This window comes from Pezoporus occidentalis, unplaced genomic scaffold, assembly GCF_034315485.1.
Source record: "Pezoporus occidentalis ecotype Australia unplaced genomic scaffold, CSIRO_AGI_Poc_V1 ctg433, whole genome shotgun sequence".
NCBI classification, from domain to species: Eukaryota; Metazoa; Chordata; class Aves; order Psittaciformes; family Psittacidae; genus Pezoporus; species Pezoporus occidentalis.
Genome location: NW_026915762.1, coordinates 59666 through 81339, shown reverse-complemented (window position 1 = coordinate 81339; position 21674 = coordinate 59666). Strand labels below are relative to the sequence as shown.

The 21674-nt window shown below is 60.5% G+C and overlaps 1 protein-coding gene across 2 annotated transcripts in view; it reads right to left on the bottom strand.

Moving 5' to 3' along the window:
* MROH1 (maestro heat like repeat family member 1) overlaps positions 1–21674 on the bottom strand; it is a 67463-nt gene that overhangs the window by 9206 nt on the left and 36583 nt on the right. For both annotated transcript variants that reach the window (XM_062634654.1, XM_062634655.1), the window contains 4 exons: positions 20791–20956; positions 15489–15688; positions 7511–7648; positions 5964–6078 (listed from right to left, as the gene is read on the bottom strand). In XM_062634654.1, the coding sequence (XP_062490638.1) occupies positions 5964–6078; positions 7511–7648; positions 15489–15688; positions 20791–20956 (619 nt within the window). The remainder of the gene's footprint in view (positions 1–5963; positions 6079–7510; positions 7649–15488; positions 15689–20790; positions 20957–21674) is intronic.

Sequence of the window (21674 nt, the reverse complement as noted above, 5' to 3'; positions counted from 1 at the left end):
AGGGTCAGCAGGGACAGGATAGGGTCCATGGAGCCAGGATAGGGCCCATGGAGCAGGGATAGGGCCCATGGAGCAGGGATAGGGCCCATGGAGCCAGGACAGGGCCCATGGAGCCAGGTCAGGGACCATGGAGCCAAGATAGGGCCCATGGACCGCAATGGAGGCGACGGCTGAGGCTGGGATGCTCTTAACCCTAACCATAACCCCAAACCCTAACCCTAGCCCTAACCCTACCCCTAACCCCTGACCCTAACCCCAACCCCAACCCCAACCCTAACCCCTAACCCTAACCCCTAACCCTAACCCCTAACCCTAACCCCAACCCCAACCCTAACCCTAACCCCTATACCCTAACCCTAACCCTAACCCTTCACACCCCAGAAGAGCCCCACTGGACCTGGGCTGCCCCAGAGCCCCTCAAGCCCTTGCTGTTGGTCCTGAGGGTGCTGTGGGTGCTGTTGGTCCTGAGGGTGCTGTGGGTGCTGTTGGTCCTGTCAATGCTGTGGGTGCTGTGGGTGCTGACAGTGCTGTGGGTGCTGTTGGTGTTATTAGTCCTGTTGGTGCTGTGGGTTCTGTCAGTGCTGTGGGTGCTGTGGGTGCCAGTGGCAGTGCTGTGGGTGCTGTGGGTGCCAGTGGCAGTGCTGTGGGTGCTGTGAGTGCTGTGGGTGCTGTTGGTCCTGAGGGTGCTGTGGGTGCTGTCGGCAGTGCTGTGGGTGCCGTCAGTGCTGTGGGTGCTGTTGGTGTTATTAGTCCTGTTGGTGCTGTGGGTCCTGTCAATGCTGTGGGTGCTGTGGGTGCTGACAGTGCTGTGGGTGCTGTTGGTGTTATTAGTCCTGTTGGTGCTGTGGGTTCTGTCAGTGCTGTGGGTGCTGTCAGTGCTGTGGGTGCTGTGGGTGCCAGTGGCAGTGCTGTGGGTGCTGTGAGTGCTGTGGGTGCTGTTGGTCCTGAGGGTGCTGTGGGTGCTTTCATTGCTGTGCGTGCAGTCAGTGCTGTGGGTGCTGTTGGTCCTGTCAATGCTGTGGGTGCTGTGGGTGCTGTGGGTGTTACTAGTCCTGTTGGTGCTGTGGGTGCTGTCAGTGCTGTGGGTGCTGTGGGTGCAGTCAGTGCTGTGGGTGCTGTCAGTGCTGTGGGTGCCAGTGGCAGTGCTGTGGGTGCTGTGGGTGCTGTGGGTGTTATTAGTCCTGTTGGTGCTGTGGGTCCTGTCAGTGCTGTGGGTGCTGGTGGCAGTGCTGTGGGTGCTGTGGATGACCAAAGGGTCACCCCAAGGAGGGGCTCGTGGGGCTGCAGGGGGCTCCAGGCTGCAGCGCAGTGAGGGGCACCCCACGTGTTCCCGCTGCCACCCCAGGGAGGCCGGGGGGGGGTGAGGGACCCCGGAACATGAGACCTGGGAGCCCAGAGCCTGCCCCACACCCAGCACTGTGGGCTTGGGCTGGGCACGCAGCACTGCCACCGGCACCCACAGCACCCACAGCATCCATAGCCCCCACAGCACCCGTAGCACCCACAGCACCCGTAGCACCCACAGCATCAACAGCACCCACAGTACCCACAGCCCCCACAGCACCCATAGTACCCAAAGCACCCACAGCATCAACAGCACCCACAGCACCCATAGCACCCACAGCACCCACAGCATCAACAGCACCCACAGCACCCATAGCACCCACAGCATCAACAGCACCCACAGCATCAACAGCACCCACAGCACTGCCACTGGCACCCATAGCACCCACAGCACCCACAGCACCCACAGCACTGCCACTGGCACCCATAGCACCCACAGCAACAACAGCACCCACAGCAACAACAGCATCCACAGCAACAACAGCACCCACAGCACTGCCACCAGCACCCACAGCACCCACAGCACTCACAGCATCCACAGTAATGACAGCATTGACAGCACCCACAGCACCCACAGTATCCACAGCACCCACAGCGCTGACAGCACCCACAGCATCCGCAGCACCGGCAGCACCCAGGGCACTGACAGGACTCACAGCCCCCACGGCACCCACAGCACCCAGGGACCCACAGCACTGACAGAACCCACAGCCCCCACAGCATCAACAGCACCCACAGCACCCGCAGCACTGGCAGCACCCAGAGCACTGACAGGACTCACAGCACCCATGGCACCCACAGCACCCACAGCACCCGCAGCACTGGCAGCACCCAGAGCACTGACAGGACTCACAGCACCCACAGCACCCACAGCACCCGCAGCACCCAGAGCACTGACAGGACTCACAGCACCCATGGCACCCACAGCACCCACAGCATCAACAGCACCCAGAGCACTGACAGGACTCACAGCACCCATGGCACCCACAGCACCCACAGCACCCGCAGCACTGGCAGCACCCAGAGCACTGACAGGACTCACAGCACCCATGGCACCCACAGCACCCACAGCATCAACAGCACCCACAGCACCCGCAGCACTGGCAGCACCCAGAGCACTGACAGGACTCACAGCACCCACAGCACCCACAGCACTGGCAGCACCCAGAGCACTGACAGGACTCACAGCACCCATGGCACCCACAGCACCCACAGCACCCGTAGCACTGGCAGCACCCGGAGCACTGACAGGACTCACAGCACCCATGGCACCCACAGCACCCACAGCACCCGCAGCACTGGCAGCACCCAGAGCACTGACAGGACTCACAGCACCCACAGCACCCACAGCACCCGCAGCACCCAGAGCACTGACAGGACTCACAGCACCCATGGCACCCACAGCACCCACAGCATGAACAGCACCCAGAGCACTGACAGGACTCACAGCACCCATGGCACCCACAGCACCCACAGCACCCGCAGCACTGGCAGCACCCAGAGCACTGACAGGACTCACAGCACCCACAGCACCCACAGCATCAACAGCACCCAGAGCACTGACAGGACTCACAGCACCCATGGCACCCACAGCCCCCACGGGGCTGTCACGAAGCCCCCACCCCTATGCATGGGGCGGTGCTGTCACCCCGGGCAGTGCCTCCTGTGCCCCCCCGCTCCACATTGGGGTCCCGAAGCCGCCCCCTCCAGCCCCGCGGCTGCTCCCAGGAGGCACCCAAGGGCCCCATCACCGGAGCAAGGGGCGGGGGGGGCCCCGGCGCTGGGGCGGCTCCGGCCCCACAGCGGCCCCACAGCGAGCGCTGCTGCCGGCGCTGCGGGACGGGACGGGACGGGACGGGACGGGAGCTGCGCCGGGGGTGCGGAGCCGGGGGGCCGCAGGCGGCCGGAAAGGTCACCCCATCCCTGCGGGGGGGACGGCAGGATGCGGCCAGCGCCAGCCCGGGGACCCGGCACAGCTTCACCCTCGGCCCGGCTCCTGCGGGGAGCGCTCCCGCCCCATGGGGACAAGGACCCCAGCGCCGGGGGGGGGAACGCTTGGACTTGATCGTAAAGAGCAAACCTGGGTGGTTCTGTGGATTATGGGATGGGGGGGGGGGGGGATGGAGGGATGGATGGGGGGATGGCAGGATGGATGGATGGAGGGATGGGGGGTGGATGGATGGATGATGGAGGGATGGATGGGGGGATGGATGGATGGATGGATGGATGGATGATGGAGGGATGGATGGGGGGATGGATGGATGGATGGAGGGATGGATGGGGGGATGGAGGGATGGATGGAGGGATGGATGGAAGGGTGGATGGGTGAGTGATGGAGGGATGGATGGAGGGATGGGGGTATGGATGGGTGGGTGATGGAGGGATGGATGGAGGGATGGGGGGATGGATGGGTGGGTGATGGAGGGATGGATGGGGGGATGGATGGATGGATGGAGGGATGGATGGAGGGGTGGATGGAGGGATGGATGGGTGGATGAATGGATGGATGAATGGGGGGATGGATGGGGGGATGGATGGGGGGATGGATGGAGGGATGGATGGAGGGATGGATGGGTGGACGGATGGAGGGATGTATGTATGTATGGATAGATGGATGGATGATGAACGGATGGATGATGGAGGGATGGATGGAGGAATGGATGGATGGAGGGATGGAGGGATGGATGGGTGGATGGATAGATGGATGAATGGAGGGACGGATGGAGGGATGGATGGATGGATGGATGGAGGGATGGATGGGTGGACAGATGGAGGGATGTATGTATGTATGGATAGATGGATGGATGATGAATGGATGGACGATGGAGGGATGGAGGATGGATGGAGGGATGGATGGATGGAGGGCTGGATGGATGGATGGAGTGATGGGGGGATAGATGGGTGGGTGATGGAGGGATGGATGGAGGGATGGATGGATGGAGGGATGGATGGATGGATGAATGGATGGATGGAGGGATGGATGGATGGATGGAGGGATGGGGGGATGGATGGGTGGGTGATGGAGGGATGGATGGGGGGATGGATGGATGGATGGATGGAGGGATGGATGGAGGGGTAGATGGATGGATGGATGGATGGATGGATGGAGGGATGGATGGGTGGACAGATGGAGGAATGTATGTATGTATGGATAGATGGATGGATGATGAATGGATGGATGATGGAGGGATGGAGGATGGATGGAGGGATGGAGGGATGGACAGATGGATGATGGACAGTTGGATGGATGGATGATGGACAGTTGGATGGATGGATGGACGGATGGATGATGGACAGTTGGATGGATGGATGGATGGATGGATGGATGGATGGAGGGATGGATGGATGGATGGAGGGATGGAGGGGTAGATGGAGGGATGGATGGGTGGATGGATAGATGGATGAATGGGGGGATGGATGGAGGGATGGATGGGTGGAGGGATGGATGGGTGGAGGGATGGATGGGTGGACAGATGGAGGGATGTATGTATGGATAGATGGATGGATGATGAATGGATGGATGATGGAGGGATGGAGGATGGATGGAGGGATGGATGGATGGACAGCTGGATGATGGACAGTTGGATGGATGGATGATGGACAGTTGGATGGATGGATGGACAGATGGATGATGGACAGATGGATGATGGATGGATGGATGGATGGATGGATGATGGATGGACAGATGGATGATGAACAGATGGATGATGGATGGACAGATGGATGATGAACAGATGGATGATGGATGGATGGATGATGGACAGATGGATGATGGATGGACAAATGGATGATGGACAGATGGATGATGGATGAACAGATGGATGATGGATGGACAGATGGATGGATGACGGATGGATGGATGGATGATGATGGATGGACAGATGGATGATGGACAGATGGATGATGGATGGATGATGAACAGATGGATGATGGACAGTTGGATGGATGACGGATGGATGGATGATGGATGGACAGATGGATGATGAACGGATGGATGATGGACAGTTTGATGCACAGATGGATGATGGACAGATGGATGGATGATGGATGGACAGACGGATGATGGACAGATGGATGGATGATGGATGGACGATGGATGGACAAATGGATGATGGACAGATGGATGATGGATGGACGGATGGATGGATGATGGACAGTTGGATGGATGATGTATGGATGATGGATGGACAGATGGATGATGGATGGATGATGGATGGACAGATGGATGATGGACAGATGGATGATGGACAGTTGGATGGATGATGGATGGACACATGGATGATGGACAGACGGATGATGGACAGATGGATGATGGACAGATGGATGATGGATGGACGGATGGTGGATGATGGACAGATGGATGGATGACGGATGGATGATGGATGGACATATGGATGATGGATGGATGATGGATGGACAGATGGATGATGGACAGATGGATGATGGACAGACGGATGATGGACAGATGGATGATGGACAGATGGATGATGGACAGACGGATGATGGATGGACAGATGGATGATGGACAGTTGGATGATGGATGGACGGATGGATGGATGATGGATGGATGATGGATGACGGATGGACGACGGACGGACAGACGGAGAGGCCCCGCTCACCTCAGCGAGGAAGGCCGTGGTGGTGATCCTCTGGCTCTCGAAGACGCTGCTCAGCGTTGGGAGGAGGTTCTTGACAATCGGGGGCAGGCGGGGGCCGGCGTGCCGGGCCATGGCGCTGGGGGGAGAGACACAGGGGGCTGCGGCACTGCGGCTACTGGTGGCCACGGCACCGGGGTCCCTCCGCCCAGGGGTCTGTGGGGCTCGGGCACCGAGCCCTGTGCCATGGGGCTGCCACAGCGAGCTCCGGCCTCCTCCCGTGCCATGGGAGGGCAGAAGCCACCGGCAGGGCCGTGGGCTGCCGGCACCCTCACACCTGCACCCCCCTGCAGGCAGCACCGGCCGCTGCCACCAGCACTGAGGAGCCGGTGGCCCTGGCCTGGGATGGAGCACGGGGCAGGCTGGATCCTGGCGCACAGCAGCAGCCCTTGGCCAGGAGGGACGGTTCCTGTTGGGGATGAGACTCTCAAGTGTTTGGGAGGCTCAATAAAGCTTTGGTCGGGAACACTGGAAAATCCCAAGCTGCTCGTCTCCTCCGCAGCCATCCAAGAGCTATTAATGGCACTGGGTGGAGGGACAGAGAGAGAGGTCCTTGCCTGAACCAGGTTTCACCATACCCAGCCATGGGCTGTGCCTGTCCCTTGGCCTCACTGCCTAATGCCATGGAAGGATGGGCAGAGGCCAGCAGCCACCCGCAGGGATCGGGGCCGCTGCGGTCCCTGATGGACTGCAAAGACACTGCAGCAGCAGGGAAAGGGAAAAGGAGTTCCCAGCCAAGACCTTTCGGTGTCATCCCTTGGTTAGAAGGGAACGGGGAGCCTGAGCTCCAATGGGATGGGCAAGGAAAAGGTCTGGATGACAGGGAGAGCGTGGAGCTGCTGGAGGGAGTCCAGGGGAGGCCACGGGGCTGCTGCGAGGGCTGGAGCAGCTCTGCTCTGGAGCCAGGCTGGGAGAGCTGGGCTGGGGCAGCCTGGGGAAGAGAAGGCTCCTGAAGGGGAGAGCTGAGAGCAGCTCCAGTGCCTGAAGGGGCTGCAGGGAACCTGGAGAGGGGCTTGGGACAAGGGAGGCAGGGATGGGAGGAGGAGGAAGAGGGAAGAGTTGATGGGAGCTTGGGGAGTTCTTCCCCATGGAAGGGGTTGAAGGGAGAGGTTTGGGATGCTCCATCCCTGGCAGTGCTCGAGGGCAGGTTGGACACAGGGGCTCCGAGCACCCTGCTCCAGGGGAAGGGGTCCCTGCCCTGGCAGGGGTTGGAGCTGGAGGAGCTTCAAGCTCCCTTCATCCCAACCCGTTCCATGATGCCATGCCAGGGCCGAAGAGCTGCTGCAGAGCCCCAGTGGGACTGGCACACACACACCACGGGGGGACCCCGCTGCCACCCCACCGTGGGCAGCAGGGCAGAGCCCAGCACCAAGCCCTCAGTGATGCTGCAGACCCTGCATGGGCTCCGGTGCATCCCTCCCCGCTTCCTGTGGGTGCTCTCCCAGCCCCAGTGCTCCAATGCAGCTCCTGCCCCAGTGCCGCAGGCAATGCCGGAGCAGCAGGGCCCTCACCCAGCCAGCACGGTGATCCCATCGTGGTGCCTCTCCGGGCTCGCCATCAGCTCCCAGGCGCCGGCGCTGTCCACGGCCTTGGCCACGTCCTCGCTGCCCCCACGGACCAGCATCGCCTTCAGCGCCTGCACCGCGATGCTGCGGACGGGAGGGAAGCACCGGCGTTAGGTGGGGTTGGGGTGGGGTGGGGTGGGTTGGTTAGGAGCAGTTGGGTTAATTAGGTTGGGTTGGGTTGGTTAGGATCAGTTAGGTTAGATTAGGTTGAGTTAGGTCAGGTTAGGAGCAGTTAGGTCAGATTAGGTTGGGTTGGGTTGGTTAGGAGCAGTTGGGTTAGATTAGGTTGGGTTGGGTTGGTTAGGAGCAGTTGGGATAATTAGGTTGGGTTGGGTTGGTTAGGATCAGTTGGGTTAGATTAGGTTGGGTTGGGTTGGTTACGATCAGTTGGGTTAATTAGGTTGGGTTGGGTTGGTTAGGATCAGTTGGGTTAGATTAGGTTGGGTTGGGTTGGTTAGGATCGGTTGGGTTGTGTTGGTTAGGATCAGTTGGGTTAGATTAGGTTGGGTTGGGTTGGTTAGGATCAGTTGGGTTAGATTAGGTTGGGTTAGGTCAGGTTAGGATCAGTTGGGTTAGATTAGGTTGGGTTGGGTTGGTTAGGATCAGTTGGGTTAGATTAGGTTGGGTTAGGTTGGTTAGGAGCAGTTGGGTTAGATTAGGTTGGGTTGGGTTGGTTAGGATCAGTTGGGTTAGATTAGGTTGGGTTAGGTTGGTTAGGAGCAGTTGGGTTAGATTAGGTTGGGTTGGGTTGGTTAGGATCAGTTGGGTTAGATTAGGTTGGGTTGGTTACGATCAGTTGGGTTAATTAGGTTGGGTTGGGTTGGTTAGGATCAGTTGGGTTAGATTAGGTTGGGTTGGGTTGGTTAGGATCAGTTGGGTTAGATTAGGTTGGGTTAGGTCAGGTTAGGATCAGTTGGGTTAGATTAGGTTGGGTTGGGTTGGTTAGGATCAGTTGGGTTAGATTAGGTTGGGTTAGGTTGGTTAGGATCAGTTGGGTTAGATTAGGTTGGGTTGGGTTGGTTAGGATCAGTTGGGTTAGATTAGGTTGGGTTAGGTTGGTTATTAGGTTGGGTTGGGTTGGTTAGGATCAGTTGGGTTAGATTAGGTTGGGTTGGGTTGGTTAGGATCAGTTTGGTTAGATTAGGTTGGGTTGGGTTGGTTAGGAGCAGTTGGGTTAGATTAGGTTGGGTTGGTTACGATCAGTTGGGTTATATTATATATTGGGTTGGTTAGGATCAGTTGGGTTAGATTAGGTTGGGTTGGGTCAGGTTAGGATCAGTTGGGTTAGATTAGGTTGGGTTAGGTCAGGTTAGGATCAGTTGGGTTAGATTAGGTTGGGTTGGGTTGGTTAGGATCAGTTGGATTAGATTAGGTTTGGTTAGGTCAGGTTAGGATCAGTTAGGTTAGATTAGGTTGGGTTCGGTTGGTTAGGAGCAGTTGGGTTAGATTAGGTTGGGTTGGGTTGGTTACGATCAGTTGGGTTAGATTAGGTTGGGTTAGGTCAGGTTAGGAGCAGTTGGGTTAGATTCGGTTGGGTTGGTTAGGATCAGTTGGGTTAGATTAGGTTGGGTTGGGTTGGTTAGGAGCAGTTGGGTTAGATTAGGTTGGGTTAGGTTGGTTAGGATCAGTTAGGTTAGATTAGGTTGGGTTGGGTTGGTTAGGATCAGTTGGGTTAGATTAGGTTGGGTTGGGTTGGTTAGGATCAGTTGGGTTAGATTAGGTTGGGTTAGGTCAGGTTAGGATCAGTTGGGTTAGATTAGGTTGGGTTGGGTTGGTTAGGATCAGTTGGGTTAGATTAGGTTGGGTTGGGTTGGTTAGGATCAGTTGGGTTAGATTAGGTTGGGTTGGGTTGGTTAGGATCAGTTGGGTTAGATTAGGTTGGGTTGGTTAGGATCAATTGGGTTAGATTAGGTTGGGTTGGGTTGGTTAGGATCAGTTGGGTTAGATTAGGTTGGGTTAGGTTGGTTAGGAGCAGTTGGGTTAGATTAGGTTGGGTTGGGTTGGTTAGGATCAGTTGGGTTAGATTAGGTTGGGTTGGGTTGGTTAGGAGCAGTTGGGTTAGATTAGGTTGGGTTGGGTTGGTTACGATCAGTTGGGTTAGATTAGGTTGGGTTGGGTTAGGTTAGGATCAGTTGGGTTAGATTAGGTTGGGTTAGGTTGGCTCAGGTCAGGTGAGGTTAGCTCAGGTCAGGTTAGGTGAGGTCAGGGCAGGTGAGGTTAGCTCAGGTCAGGTTATGATGGGTTAGGTGAGGTCAGGTCAGGTGAGGTCAGCTCAGGTCAGGTTAGGATGGGTTAGGTTAGATTAGGTTGGGTTAGGTGAGGTCAGGGCAGGTGAGGTCAGCTCAGGTCAGGTTAGGATGGGTTGGGTTAGGTGAGGTCAGGTCAGGTGAGGTCAGCTCAGGTCAGGTTAGGATGGGTTAGGTCAGGTCAGGGCAGGTGAGGTCAGCTCAGGTCAGGTTAGGATGGGTTAGGTTAGGTCAGGGCAGGTGAGGTTAGCTCAGGTCAGGTTAGGTGAGGTCAGGTCAGGTGAGGTTAGCTCAGGTCAGGTTAGGATGGGTTAGGTGAGGTCAGGGCAGGTGAGGTTAGCTCAGGTCAGGTTAGGATGGGTTAGGTGAGGTCAGGGCAGGTGAGGTCAGCTCAGGTCAGGTTAGGATGGGTTAGGTGAGGTCAGGGCAGGTGAGGTTAGCTCAGGTCAGGTCAGGGCAGGTGAGGTTAGCTCAGGTCAGATTAGGATCAATTGGGTTAGATTAGGTTGGGTTGGGTAAGGTGAGGTCAGGTGAGGTTAGCTCAGGTCAGGTTAGGTGAGGTCAGGGCAGGTGAGGTTAGCTCAGGTCAGGTTAGGATGGGTTAGGTCAGGTCAGGTCAGGTGAGGTTAGCTCAGGTCAGGTTAGGATGGGTTAGGTGAGGTCAGGTCAGGTGAGGTCAGCTCAGGTCAGCCTTAGGAGGCTCCTGTCCTGCCTGCAGCCCATCTGGCAGCCAGAGAGCAGCAGCAGAAGCAGGGCCTGGGCCGGGGCCAGGCGGGTGCCTGAGCCTGGGATGAGTTATGGGAGAGCTGCAGCCCGGAGCTCGGCGCTCCTGCAGCCAGGCCGAGCCGTGCGTGCTGGACGGCATCCAGCCCCCGGCCTGCAGGGAAGGCAGCCCAGACCCGCTCCAACAAGGGGGGGTGGCCTTAACGTTTTATAGGCAGGGATTCTTGTGCTCCAAGCACAGAGCGACATATGGGAAACATACGTTATCCTGTCACAACAGCCCGAATGCAAGCCGTGGACAGACCCCAGCCTCCCACGGAAGCGAAGGGAAAGTCTCTGCCACACACACAAAGAAAACATCGCTTAGGAAGAGGGGCTCGGCCTGGAATAAAGTCTGGTTCGGGGGGGAAGGGAGCTTAGAGCTCCTCCAGCTCCAGCCCCTGCACGGGCAGGGACCCCTTCCACCGGAGCAGGGTGCTGCAAGCTCCATCCAACGCGGCCTTGAGCACCGCCAGGGATGGGGTCCTGGGGAGCTTCTCGACCCCACTGCCCACGGACCCCACAAAGACGTTGAACAGGGCCATTCCCAACGCTGATCCCGAGGAACACCCCTCATCACCGCTCTCCGCTTGGGCGCTGAGCCATGGACCGCGGCCCTTTGAGTGCGCCCAGCCGGCCAAATCCTGACCCCTGGCCCTGGGCTTCTAGGGCTCCACGAGCCTCCCAGCTCAAACCCACGTGCGGGAGAGCTACAGAGCTCCAGTGGGATTCACCGCCCCGCGGCACAAGGAGGCAGCCCCAAACCCCTGCAGGATGCTCACGCACAACCCAGGCCCCGGAACCTCGCACCGGCTCCGGGTTACGGACACGAGCTCCACTCCAGGCTCCCCGAGGGTCCCGCTGCCGGCCCCAGCCCAGCCGCTCCTGCTCCCCGTGAGCGCAGGGGGTTAAGCTGCTTCAAGCGGCTCATTTCCAAGCCCTGCTTTTTCCACCGTGTCCTATTGGTCTTCCTTCCTCCCCACCAAGAGCCGGGCTCCTCCAAGCTCCCTTTCCTGCCAAGCGATCAGATTCACCTTCACCAGCTCGCTCCGGCATCTCGGGATGACGAAGGCTCAGAATCCAACACGCGGACAGGAAACGACTTTGATATCGGAACCAGCTCCTGGGACGGCGCTGGAATCCCACATCCCTCGTGCTGGACAAAGCCTGAGCCCCCCCCCTCCGTCAGTGATGCCCCTCCATCACTCACAGGGCACAGACTGGGTTGGGGTGAAGGGAGCTTAAAGCTGCTCCAGCTCCAACCACGGGCAGGGCAGGGACCCCTTCCCCTGGAGCAGGGTGCTCCGAGCCCCTGTGTGCACCCTGCCCTTGAGCACTGCCAGGGATGGAGCATCCCAAACCTCTCCCTTCAACCCCTTCCATGGGGAAGAACTCCCCAAGATCCCCTCAACTCTTCCCTCTTCCTCCTCCTCCCATCCCTGCCTCCCTTGTCCCAAGGCTCCCTGCAGCCCCTTCAGGCCCTGGAGCTGCTCTCAGCTCTCCCCTTCCCGCAGCAGAGGGGCAGGATCCCCCCAGCATTCCCTGAAGCTGGGTCCTGGGGAGCTTTCCCCCTGCCCCGGCACCCCAAACCCTGCTCCTCGGGCTCCAGCCGGTCCCCCCCCATTCTCCCCATTCTCTGGGGGTTTTCCACACACCCGAAGACCAAGCGGGGATCTGAAGCCCAGCACATGTGGGAGCGGTGATGCAGGAGCTCTGCTCCCTCCCTGAGGATGCTGGTGCTGTGTGGTACCCACTGCTGTGACCCCAAGCATCACCAGCGGTGCAAGCCACGAGGACCAGCATGAAGTCCCTGACCAGCTCCACCAAGCAAAGCCCAAGGCCAAGGTGTCCACGTCCATCAGGAGGAGGGAGCATCCGGAGAGGGCCTGGGGGGGTCTCCCTCATCTGGGATGTGGGGGGTGCGGGACAGGGGGGATCCCACTTGTGGGATGTGCTGCTGAAGAGCTGCTGGTTCCCCTGACCCTCCAGCTTGGCACGTTGGCTTTCACACAGCAGGACCTGGAGGCTCTTGCACCCTGATGCTTCCCCGTTGGAACGGCCTTGCTGCCCCAGACGGGAGCCTGCACCAGCAACGGGGAGGCTCCTCCAGCCCCACATCCAGGGATGGAGCCCAGCACGGTCTGGTTCGTGTCCCTGGTGCTGCGTGCAATCCAGACGCTGCTGGAGGAAGCACGGCTGCTTCTGGCTCCTCCACCCCCTTCCCTGGGAGGCAAGCAGCTCCTCCAGCATTCCCGGTGTCACGGCACAGGCTCCGCAGGGATCAGCCCGTCCGGGAGTCGGGAAGAGCCGGAGGAGAAGAGCCAGGTCTGGCAGTGGGAGGGAGCCCAAAGGCACAAAGGCAGCAGGAGCATCGCTGCCATGGGGGGATCCGCACGGAGAGCAGGGAGCTGCTGTGCAGAGACCCCAGGGGACACGGGAAGTGCCACCAGGGAACGGTGCCGCCGGCACCGGAGCGGCCACGGCGCGAGCCAGGATCAGCCACAACCAACGTCCCCCAGCAGGTCAGGGGCTAACTGCATCCTAACACACGGACACTGCCCAGAGCCCAGCACCAGCACCCCCAGCAGGGCCTGAGAGCAGCTCCAGAGCCTGAAGGGGCTGCAGGGAGCCTGGAGAGGGGTTGGGATGAGGGAGGCAGGGATGGGAGGAGGAGGAAGAGGGAAGAGTTGATGGGAGCTTGGGGAGTTCTTCCCCATGGCAGGGGTTGAAGGGAGAGGTTTGGGATGCTCCATCCCTGGCAGTGCTCAAGGGCAGGGTGCACACAGGGGCTCGGAGCACCCTGCTCCAGGGGAAGGGGATGGGGTTGGAGCTGGAGGAGCTTTCAGCTCCCTTCATCCCAACCCGTTCCGTGAGCCTAAGGCAGAGCCCACCACGGCTCCGCAGCAGACGGGGGCACCGCTGCCAGCGACGCCGCGCCGGTGGCTTGGCGTGGGTCAGGACTTGGCCCTTCCTCGCCGCTGGGAGGTGACAACCGAGCTGCCAAAGGCTGCTGAAGCCCTTCCAGGGCGCTGCTGCTTTCCCTGGTGCCTCTCGGGGCTCCTCCAGCCTTGGTTTTCCTCTCCCAGCGCTAAGAATAGCCTGGAGCAAAGCCGAGTCTGGGAACTCCCGGAGGATGGGGCTGGAGGGGAGCCCAGAGCCTCCTCCCTGCTGCCAAGCCCAGCTCCAGAGCAGGCTCCGGCTGCTGTGCTGCTGGTGGAGCAGCTCCCTGCAGCACCTCCAAGCCCGCAGAGCCCGAGGGCTCCAAGGCAGATCCCGCAGGAGCGGTTGCTGCAGGGCTGTGCCATGGGCGCACCGCGGCCACCAGGACCTGCTGAAGGTGGATGGAGCCACGCAGGGCACAGGGAATGGCTGGAAGCATCCCCTGCACCCCGCAGGGAGCTGAGGACCTGCAGACATTGGGGGGCGGGGGGGGGGATGCATTCCCTGAGCCCATCACCCCGTGGGTGCTGCCCCATGCGACACGGAGGGGACCAGGGCTCATCCTAACGGGGGCTCTGCTGGAGGGCACCCCCCTGGCCTGGCACAGGGGCACTGCTGGGAACATCCAGGAGCTGACGGCGCTCCGGAGGTCACACGGGGCTGGTGCTCCCAGGGGCATGGAATGGGTTGGGATGGAAGGGACCTTGCAGCTCCTCCAGCCCCAAGGCACTGGAATGGGTTGCTCAGAGAAGCTGGGGCTGCCCCATCCCTGGCAGTGCTCAAGGCCAGGTTGGACACAGGGGCTTGGAGCACCCTGCTCCGGTGGAAGGGGTCCCTGCCCCGGCAGGGGTTGGAGCTGGAGGAGCTTTAAGGTCCCTTCAGACCCAAACCACTCCAGGATTCCATAGGACCCAGACACGCTGCAGACACAGAGTGTGGCTGCATCCTGCTTCCCTCCTCATCCTCTCTGGAAGCAGAGCTGTGACCCACAGCAGGGCTCAGGCTGTCACCCACAGGTGTCACCCACAGCTGTGACCCACAGCAGGGCTCAGGCTGTCACCCACAGGTGTCACCCACAGCTGTGACCCACAGCAGGGCTCAGGCTGTCACCCACAGGTGTCACCCACAGCAGGGCTCAGGCTGTCACCCACAGGTGTCACCCACAGCAGGGCTCAGGCTGTGACCCACAGGTGTCACCCACAGCTGTGACCCACAGCAGGGCTCAGGCTGTCACCCACAGGTGTCACCCACAGCTGTGACCCACAGCAGGGCTCAGGCTGTCACCCACAGGTGTCACCCACAGCAGTCACCCACAGCAGGGCTCAGGCTGTCACCCTCAGGTGTCACCCACAGCTGTGACCCACAGCAGGGCTCAGGCTGTCACCCACAGCCGTCACCCACAGGTGTCACCCACAGCAGGGTTCAGGCTGTCACCCACAGCTGTCACCCACAGCAGGGCTCAGGCTGTCACCCACAGCAGTCACCCACAGCAGGGTTCAGGCTGTGACCCACAGGTGTCACCCACAGCTGTGACCCACAGCAGGGCTCAGGCTGTGACCCACAGCAGTCACCCACAGCTGTGACCCACAGCAGGGCTCAGGCTGTCACCCACAGGTGTCACCCACAGGTGTTACCCCCAGGTGTCACCCACAGCAGGGCTCAGGCTGTCACCCACAGGTGTCACCCACAGCTGTCACCCACAGCAGGGCTCAGGCTGTCACCCACAGCACTCACCCTCAGGTGTCACCCACAGCAGGGTTCAGGCTGTCACCCACAGCAGTCACCCACAGCTGTGACCCACAGCAGGGCTCAGGCTGTCACCCACAGCACTCACCCACAGCAGGGTTCAGGCTGTCACCCTCAGGTGTCACCCTCAGGTGTCACCCACCTGCTCTGTGCCCACCTCTCCCTCCCCATCCCCAGCACCCCCTGCTCTGGAGCCACCCCAGCCCCATGGGGCCGCCCCACGGCGGTACCTGCATGGCTGGAGGCTGCGGGGCGCGGGGCCCTGGCTGCTGCAGCTCCTGCGCTCGCGGCCCTGCAGGCTCTTGGGCAGCTGCACCCCCAGGGCGCAGCTGAGGCGCAGCAGGAGGGTGACGAAGAGGGGGGCATAGAGCCCCTGCACGGCCGGGCCGGCCTCCGGAGCACACAGCAGCTCGTAGAGGGCACACGTGGCCTGTGGGGAGAGACGGGAGTGGGGCAGGAGGGTGAGCAGGGGTCTGGGATGCACCGGGAGTGGGGCAGGAGGGTGAGCAGGGGTCTGGGATGCACCGGGAGTGGGGCAGGAGGGTGAGCGGGGGGCTGGGATGCATCGGGAGTGGGGCAGGAGGGTGAGCAGGGGGCTGGGATGCACCGGGAGTGGGGCAGGAGGGTGAGCAGGGGGCTGGGATGCACCGGGAGTGGGGCAGGAGGGTGAGCAGGGGGCTGGGATGCACCAGGAGTGGGGCAGGAGGGTGAGCAGGGGGGACCGAGGGGTCTGGGATGCACTGGGAGCACCAGGAGTGGGGCAGGAGGGTGAGCAGGGGGGGACCGAGGGGTCTGGGATGCACTGGGAGCACTGGGAGCAGCAAAGAGAAGCAAAGGGGTGGAGGGATGGGAGGGGGGGAATGGATTCATCCTGGAGGGATGAGAGAGGGAATGGATTCAACCTGGAAGGATGGGAGAGGGAATGGATTCATCCTGGAGGGATGGGAGAGGGGGAATGGATTCAACCTGGAGGGATGGGAGAGGGGGAATGGATTCATCCTGGAGGGATGGGGGGGGAATGGATTCATCCTGGAGGGATGGGAGAGGGAATGGATTCATCCTGGAGGGATGGGAGAGGGGGAATGGATTCAACCTGGAGGGATGGGAGAGGGGGAATGGATTCATCCTGGAGGGATGGGGGGGGAATGGATTCATCCTGGAGGGATGGGAGAGGGAATGGATTCATCCTGGAGGGATGGGAGAGGGAATGGATTCATCCTGGAGGGATGGGGGGGGAATGGATTTAACCTGGAGGGATGGGAGGGGGGGAATGGATTCATCCTGGAGGGATGGAAGAGGGAATGGATTTAACCTGGAGGGATGGGAGGGGGAATGGATTCAACCTGGAGGGATGGGAGAGGGGGAATGGATTCATCCTGGAGGGATGGGAGAGGGAATGGATTCAACCTGGAGGGATGGGAGAGGGAATGGATTCATCCTGGAGGGATGGGAGGGGGAATGGATTTAACCTGGAGGGATGGGAGGGGGAATGGATTCATCCTGGAGGGATGGGAGAGGGGGAATGGATTCATCCTGAAGGGATGGGAGGGGGAATGGATTCATCCTGGAGGGATGGGAGAGGGAATGGATTCATCCTGGAGGGATGGGGGGGGGGACTGGATTCATCCTGGAGGGATGGGAGAGGGAATGGATTCATCCTGGAGGGATGGGAGAGGGGGAATGGATTCATCCTGGAGGGATGGGAGAGGGAATGGATTCATCCTGGAGGGATGGGAGAGGGAATGGATTCATCCTGGAGGGATGGGAGGGGAATGGATTCATCCTGGAGGGATGGGAGAGGGAATGGATTCATCCTGGAGGGATGGGAGGGGAAATGGATTCATCCTGGAGGGATGGGAGAGGGAATGGATTCATCCTGGAGGGATGGGGGGGGGGAATGGATTCATCCTGGAAGGATGGGAGGGGAATGGATTCATCCTGGAGGGATGGGAGAGGGAATGGATTCATCCTGGAGGGATGGGGGGGGAATGGATTCATCCTGGAGGGATGGGAGGGGGAATGGATTTAACCTGGAGGGATGGGAGAGGGAATGGATTCATCCTGGAGGGATGGGGGGGGGAATGGATTCATCCTGGAGGGATGGGAGAGGGAATGGATTCATCCTGGAGGGATGGGAGAGGGAATGGATTCATCCTGGAGGGATGGGAGAGGGGGAATGAATTCAACCTGGAGGGATGGGAGAGGGAATGGATTCATCCTGGAGGGATGGGAGGGGAGGAATGGATTCATCCTGGAGGGATGGGAGAGGGAATGGATTCATCCTGGAGGGATGGGGGGGGGAATGGATTCATCCTGGAGGGATGGGAGAGGGAATGGATTCATCCTGGAGGGATGGGAGGGGGGAATGGATTCATCCTGGAGGGATGGGAGAGGGAATGGATTCATCCTGGAGGGATGAGAGAGGGATGGATTCATCCTGGAGGGATGGGAGGGGGGGAATGGATTCATCCTGGAGGGATGGGAGAGGGAATGGATTCATCCTGGAGGGATGAGAGAGGGATGGATTCATCCTGGAGGGATGGGAGGGGGGGAATGGATTCATCCTGGAGGGATGGGAGAGGGGGAATGGATTCAACCTGGAGGGATGGGAGGGGGAATGGATTCAACCTGGAGGGATGGGGGGGGGGAATGGATTCATCCTGGAGGGATGGGAGGGGGGGAATGGATTCATCCTGGAGGGATGGGAGAGGGAATGGATTCATCCTGGAGGGATGGGAGGGGGAATGGATTTAACCTGGAGGGATGGGAGAGGGAATGGATTCATCCTGGAGGGATGGGAGGGGGAATGGATTCACCCTGGAGGGATGGGAGGGGGAATGGATTCATCCTGGAGGGATGGGAGAGGGAATGGATTCATCATGGAGGGATGGGAGGGGGGGGAATGGATTCATCCTGGAGGGATGGGGGGGGGGAATGGATTCATCCTGGAGGGATGGGAGGGGGGGAATGGATTTAACCTGGAGGGATGGGAGAGGGGGAATGGATTCAACCTGGAGGGATGGGAGAGGGGGAATGGATTTAACCTGGAGGGATGGGAGGGGGAATGGATTTAACCTGGAGGGATGGGAGGGGGAATGGATTCATCCTGGAGGGATGGGAGAGGGGGAATGGATTTAACCTGGAGGGATGGGAGGGGGAATGGATTCATCCTGGAGGGATGGGAGAGGGAATGGATTCATCCTGGAGGGATGGGAGAGGGAATGGATTCATCCTGGAGGGATGGGAGGGGGAATGGATTCATCCTGGAGGGATGGGAGGGGGGGAATGGATTCATCCTGGAGGGATGGGAGGGGGGGAATGGATTTAACCTGGAGGGATGGGAGAGGGAATGGATTCATCCTGGAGGGATGGGAGGGGGAATGGATTTAACCTGGAGGGATGGGAGAGGGGGAATGGATTCATCCTGGAGGGATGGGAGAGGGGGAATGGATTCATCCTGGAGGGATGGGAGAGGGGGAATGGATTTAACCTGGAGGGATGGGAGAGGGAATGGATTCATCATGGAGGGATGGGAGAGGGGGAATGGATTCATCCTGAAGGGATGAGAGGGGGGGAATGGATTCATCCTGGAGGGATGGGAGAGGGGGAATGGATTCATCCTGGAGGGATGGGAGGGGGGGAATGGATTCATCCTGGAGGGATGGGAGAGGGGGAATGGATTCATCCTGGAGGGATGGGAGGGGGGGAATGGATTCATCCTGGAGGGATGGGAGAGGGGGGAATGGATTCATCCTGGAGGGATGGGGGGGGGAATGGATTCATCCTGGAGGGATGGGAGGGGGGGAATGGATTCATCCTGGAGGGATGGGAGGGGGGGAATGGATTTAACCTGGAGGGATGGGAGGGGGAATGGATTCATCCTGGAGGGATGGGAGGGGGAATGGATTTAACCTGGAGGGATGGGAATGGATTTAACCTGGAAGGGGGGAATGGATTTAACCTGGAAGGGGGGAATGGATTCAAGCGGGAGGGATGGGAATGGATTCAACCTGGAGGGATGGGGGGGGAATGGATTTAACCTGGAAGGGGGGAATGGATTCAAGCGGGAGGGATGGGAATGGATTCAACCTGGAGGGATGGGGGGGGAATGGATTTAACCTGGAAGGGGGGAATGGATTCAAGCGGGAGGGATGGGAATGGATTTAAGCTTCCAGAGGGGAGGCTGAGATCGGATCTCGGGAAGTTCTTCCCCATGAGGGTGCTGGGGCACCGGGATGGGTGCAAGGAGAAGCTGCGCCTGCCCCATCCCCGGCAGTGCCCAAGGGCAGCTTGGACCCAGGGGCTCGGAGCACCCTGCTCCAGGGGAAGGGGTCCCTGCCTGCCCTGCCCGTGGCTGGAGCTGGAGCAGCTTTAAGCCCCCTTCCTCCCAGCTCACCGCAGGGTCCCCTCCACCCCAGCGCCCCCTCTCCACATCCCTCCGCAGCTCTTTGGGATGCTCGGCATCCCACCTCTGCTTTCTGCCCCTGGGGGAGGAGGAGCAGACGCAGGAGCCGCGTTTTGGGGGCAGGAGGACACCGCACACGTCCGGGATGCCCCGGAGCCCCATTGAGGCGGGGTGAGGAGCGCAGTGGGGCAGGAGGACACCGCACACGTCCGGGATGCCCCGGAGCCCCATTGAGGCGGGGTGAGGAGCGCAGTGGGACAGGAGGACACCGCACACGCCCGGGATGCCCCGGAGCCCCATTGAAGCGGGGTGAGGAGCGCAGGGGGGCAGGAGGACACCGCACACGCCCGGGATGCCCCGGAGCCCCATTGAGGCGGGGTGAGGAGCGCAGTGGGGCAGGAGGACACCGCACACGCCCGGGATGCCCCGGAGCCCCATGGAGGCGGGGTGAGGAGCGCAGGGGGGCAGGAGGACACCGCACACGGCCGGGATGCCCCGGAGCCCCATTGAGGCGGGGTGAGGAGCGCAGTGGGGCAGGAGGACACCGCACACGGCCGGGATGCCCCGGAGCCCCATTGAGGCGGGGTGAGGAGCGCAGTGGGGCAGGAGGACACCGCACACGGCCGGGATGCCCCGGAGCCCCATTGAGGCGGGGTGAGGAGCGCAGGGGGGCAGGAGGACACCGCACATGCCCGGGATGCCCCGGAGCCCCATGGAGGCGGGGTGAGGAGCGCAGTGGGGCAGGAGGACACCGCACACGCCCGGGATGCCCCGGAGCCCCATGGAGGCGGGGTGAGGAGCGCAGTGGGGCAGGAGGACACCGCACACGCCCGGGATGCCCCGGAGCCCCATTGAGGCGGGGTGAGGAGCGCAGTGGGGCAGGAGCAGCGCAGCTGGGGGGGGGCAGCCCCGTTGCACAGCAGCTGCAGCAGCAGGAAACCCGCACATCTGGCTCCAGCTCCGGGAGGCATCAAACGCAAAGCGCTCTGCCCCAGCACCTGCGAGCCCTTTACGAGCCGGTGCCTGGGCTCTAATGGGCATTAGGCACAAGCCTTGGCACAAGGGAAGCGCTGCAGGTGTGGGGCAGGGGACCCTCGATGGGGCTGGCCCCGCAGCGGGGTACTCACAGCCAGCGGCAGAGGGGTGGCGATGCGCTCCGAGCCGCTGCCCAGCAGGAAGCTCTTGCTCTCCTTGTAGGGCACATCCCTGTTCACCTTGTCCAGGAGCTGCTCCAGGATCTGCGAGGTGAGGGTGGGCTCGGTGGCCAGGGACCTCCACATGGTGCACGTGTGGCTGCAGGACAGAGCAGGAGGGAAGGGAGCTTTGGCACCGGGAGCGCTCCGGGTCCCTCCATGAGCCAGGGAACACTTGGGTCCCATCGCCAACAGCGCTGGAACAAGGGTGAGGAGCACATCACCAGGTCCCACAGGACAGGAACCGATTGGTTTGGGTTGAAGGGACCTTAAAGCCCCTCCAGCTCCATCCCCTTCCCCTGGAGCAGGGCGCTTGGAGCCCCTGTGTCCAACCTGCCCTTGAGCACTGCCAGGGATGGAGCATCCCAAACCTCTCCCTTCAACCCCTTCCATGGGGAAGAACTTCCCAAGATCCCATCAACTCTTCCCTCTTCCATGGAGGATGGAGCTGGCAGAGGGTCCGGTACCCATGGGCTCGATTCACAGTCACGGACTCATGGAATGGGTTGGGATGAAGGGACCTTAAAGCCCCTCCAGCTCCAGCCATGGGCAGGGACCCCTTCCCCTGGAGCAGGGTGCTCGGAGCCCCTGTGTCCAAGCTGCCCTTGAGCACTGCCAGGGATGGGGCAGCCACAGTCGCTCAAGGCTCAGCTTGGGGCTGGCACCAACTCAGCAGCCTGGGGGGATGAGACCTGCCCCATAATCATAGAATCATAGAATGGAAAGGACCTGAAGCTCAGCCAGCTCCAACCCTGTGCCACGGGCAGGGACACCTCACCCTAAACCATGGCACCCAAGGCTCTGCCCAACCTGGCCTT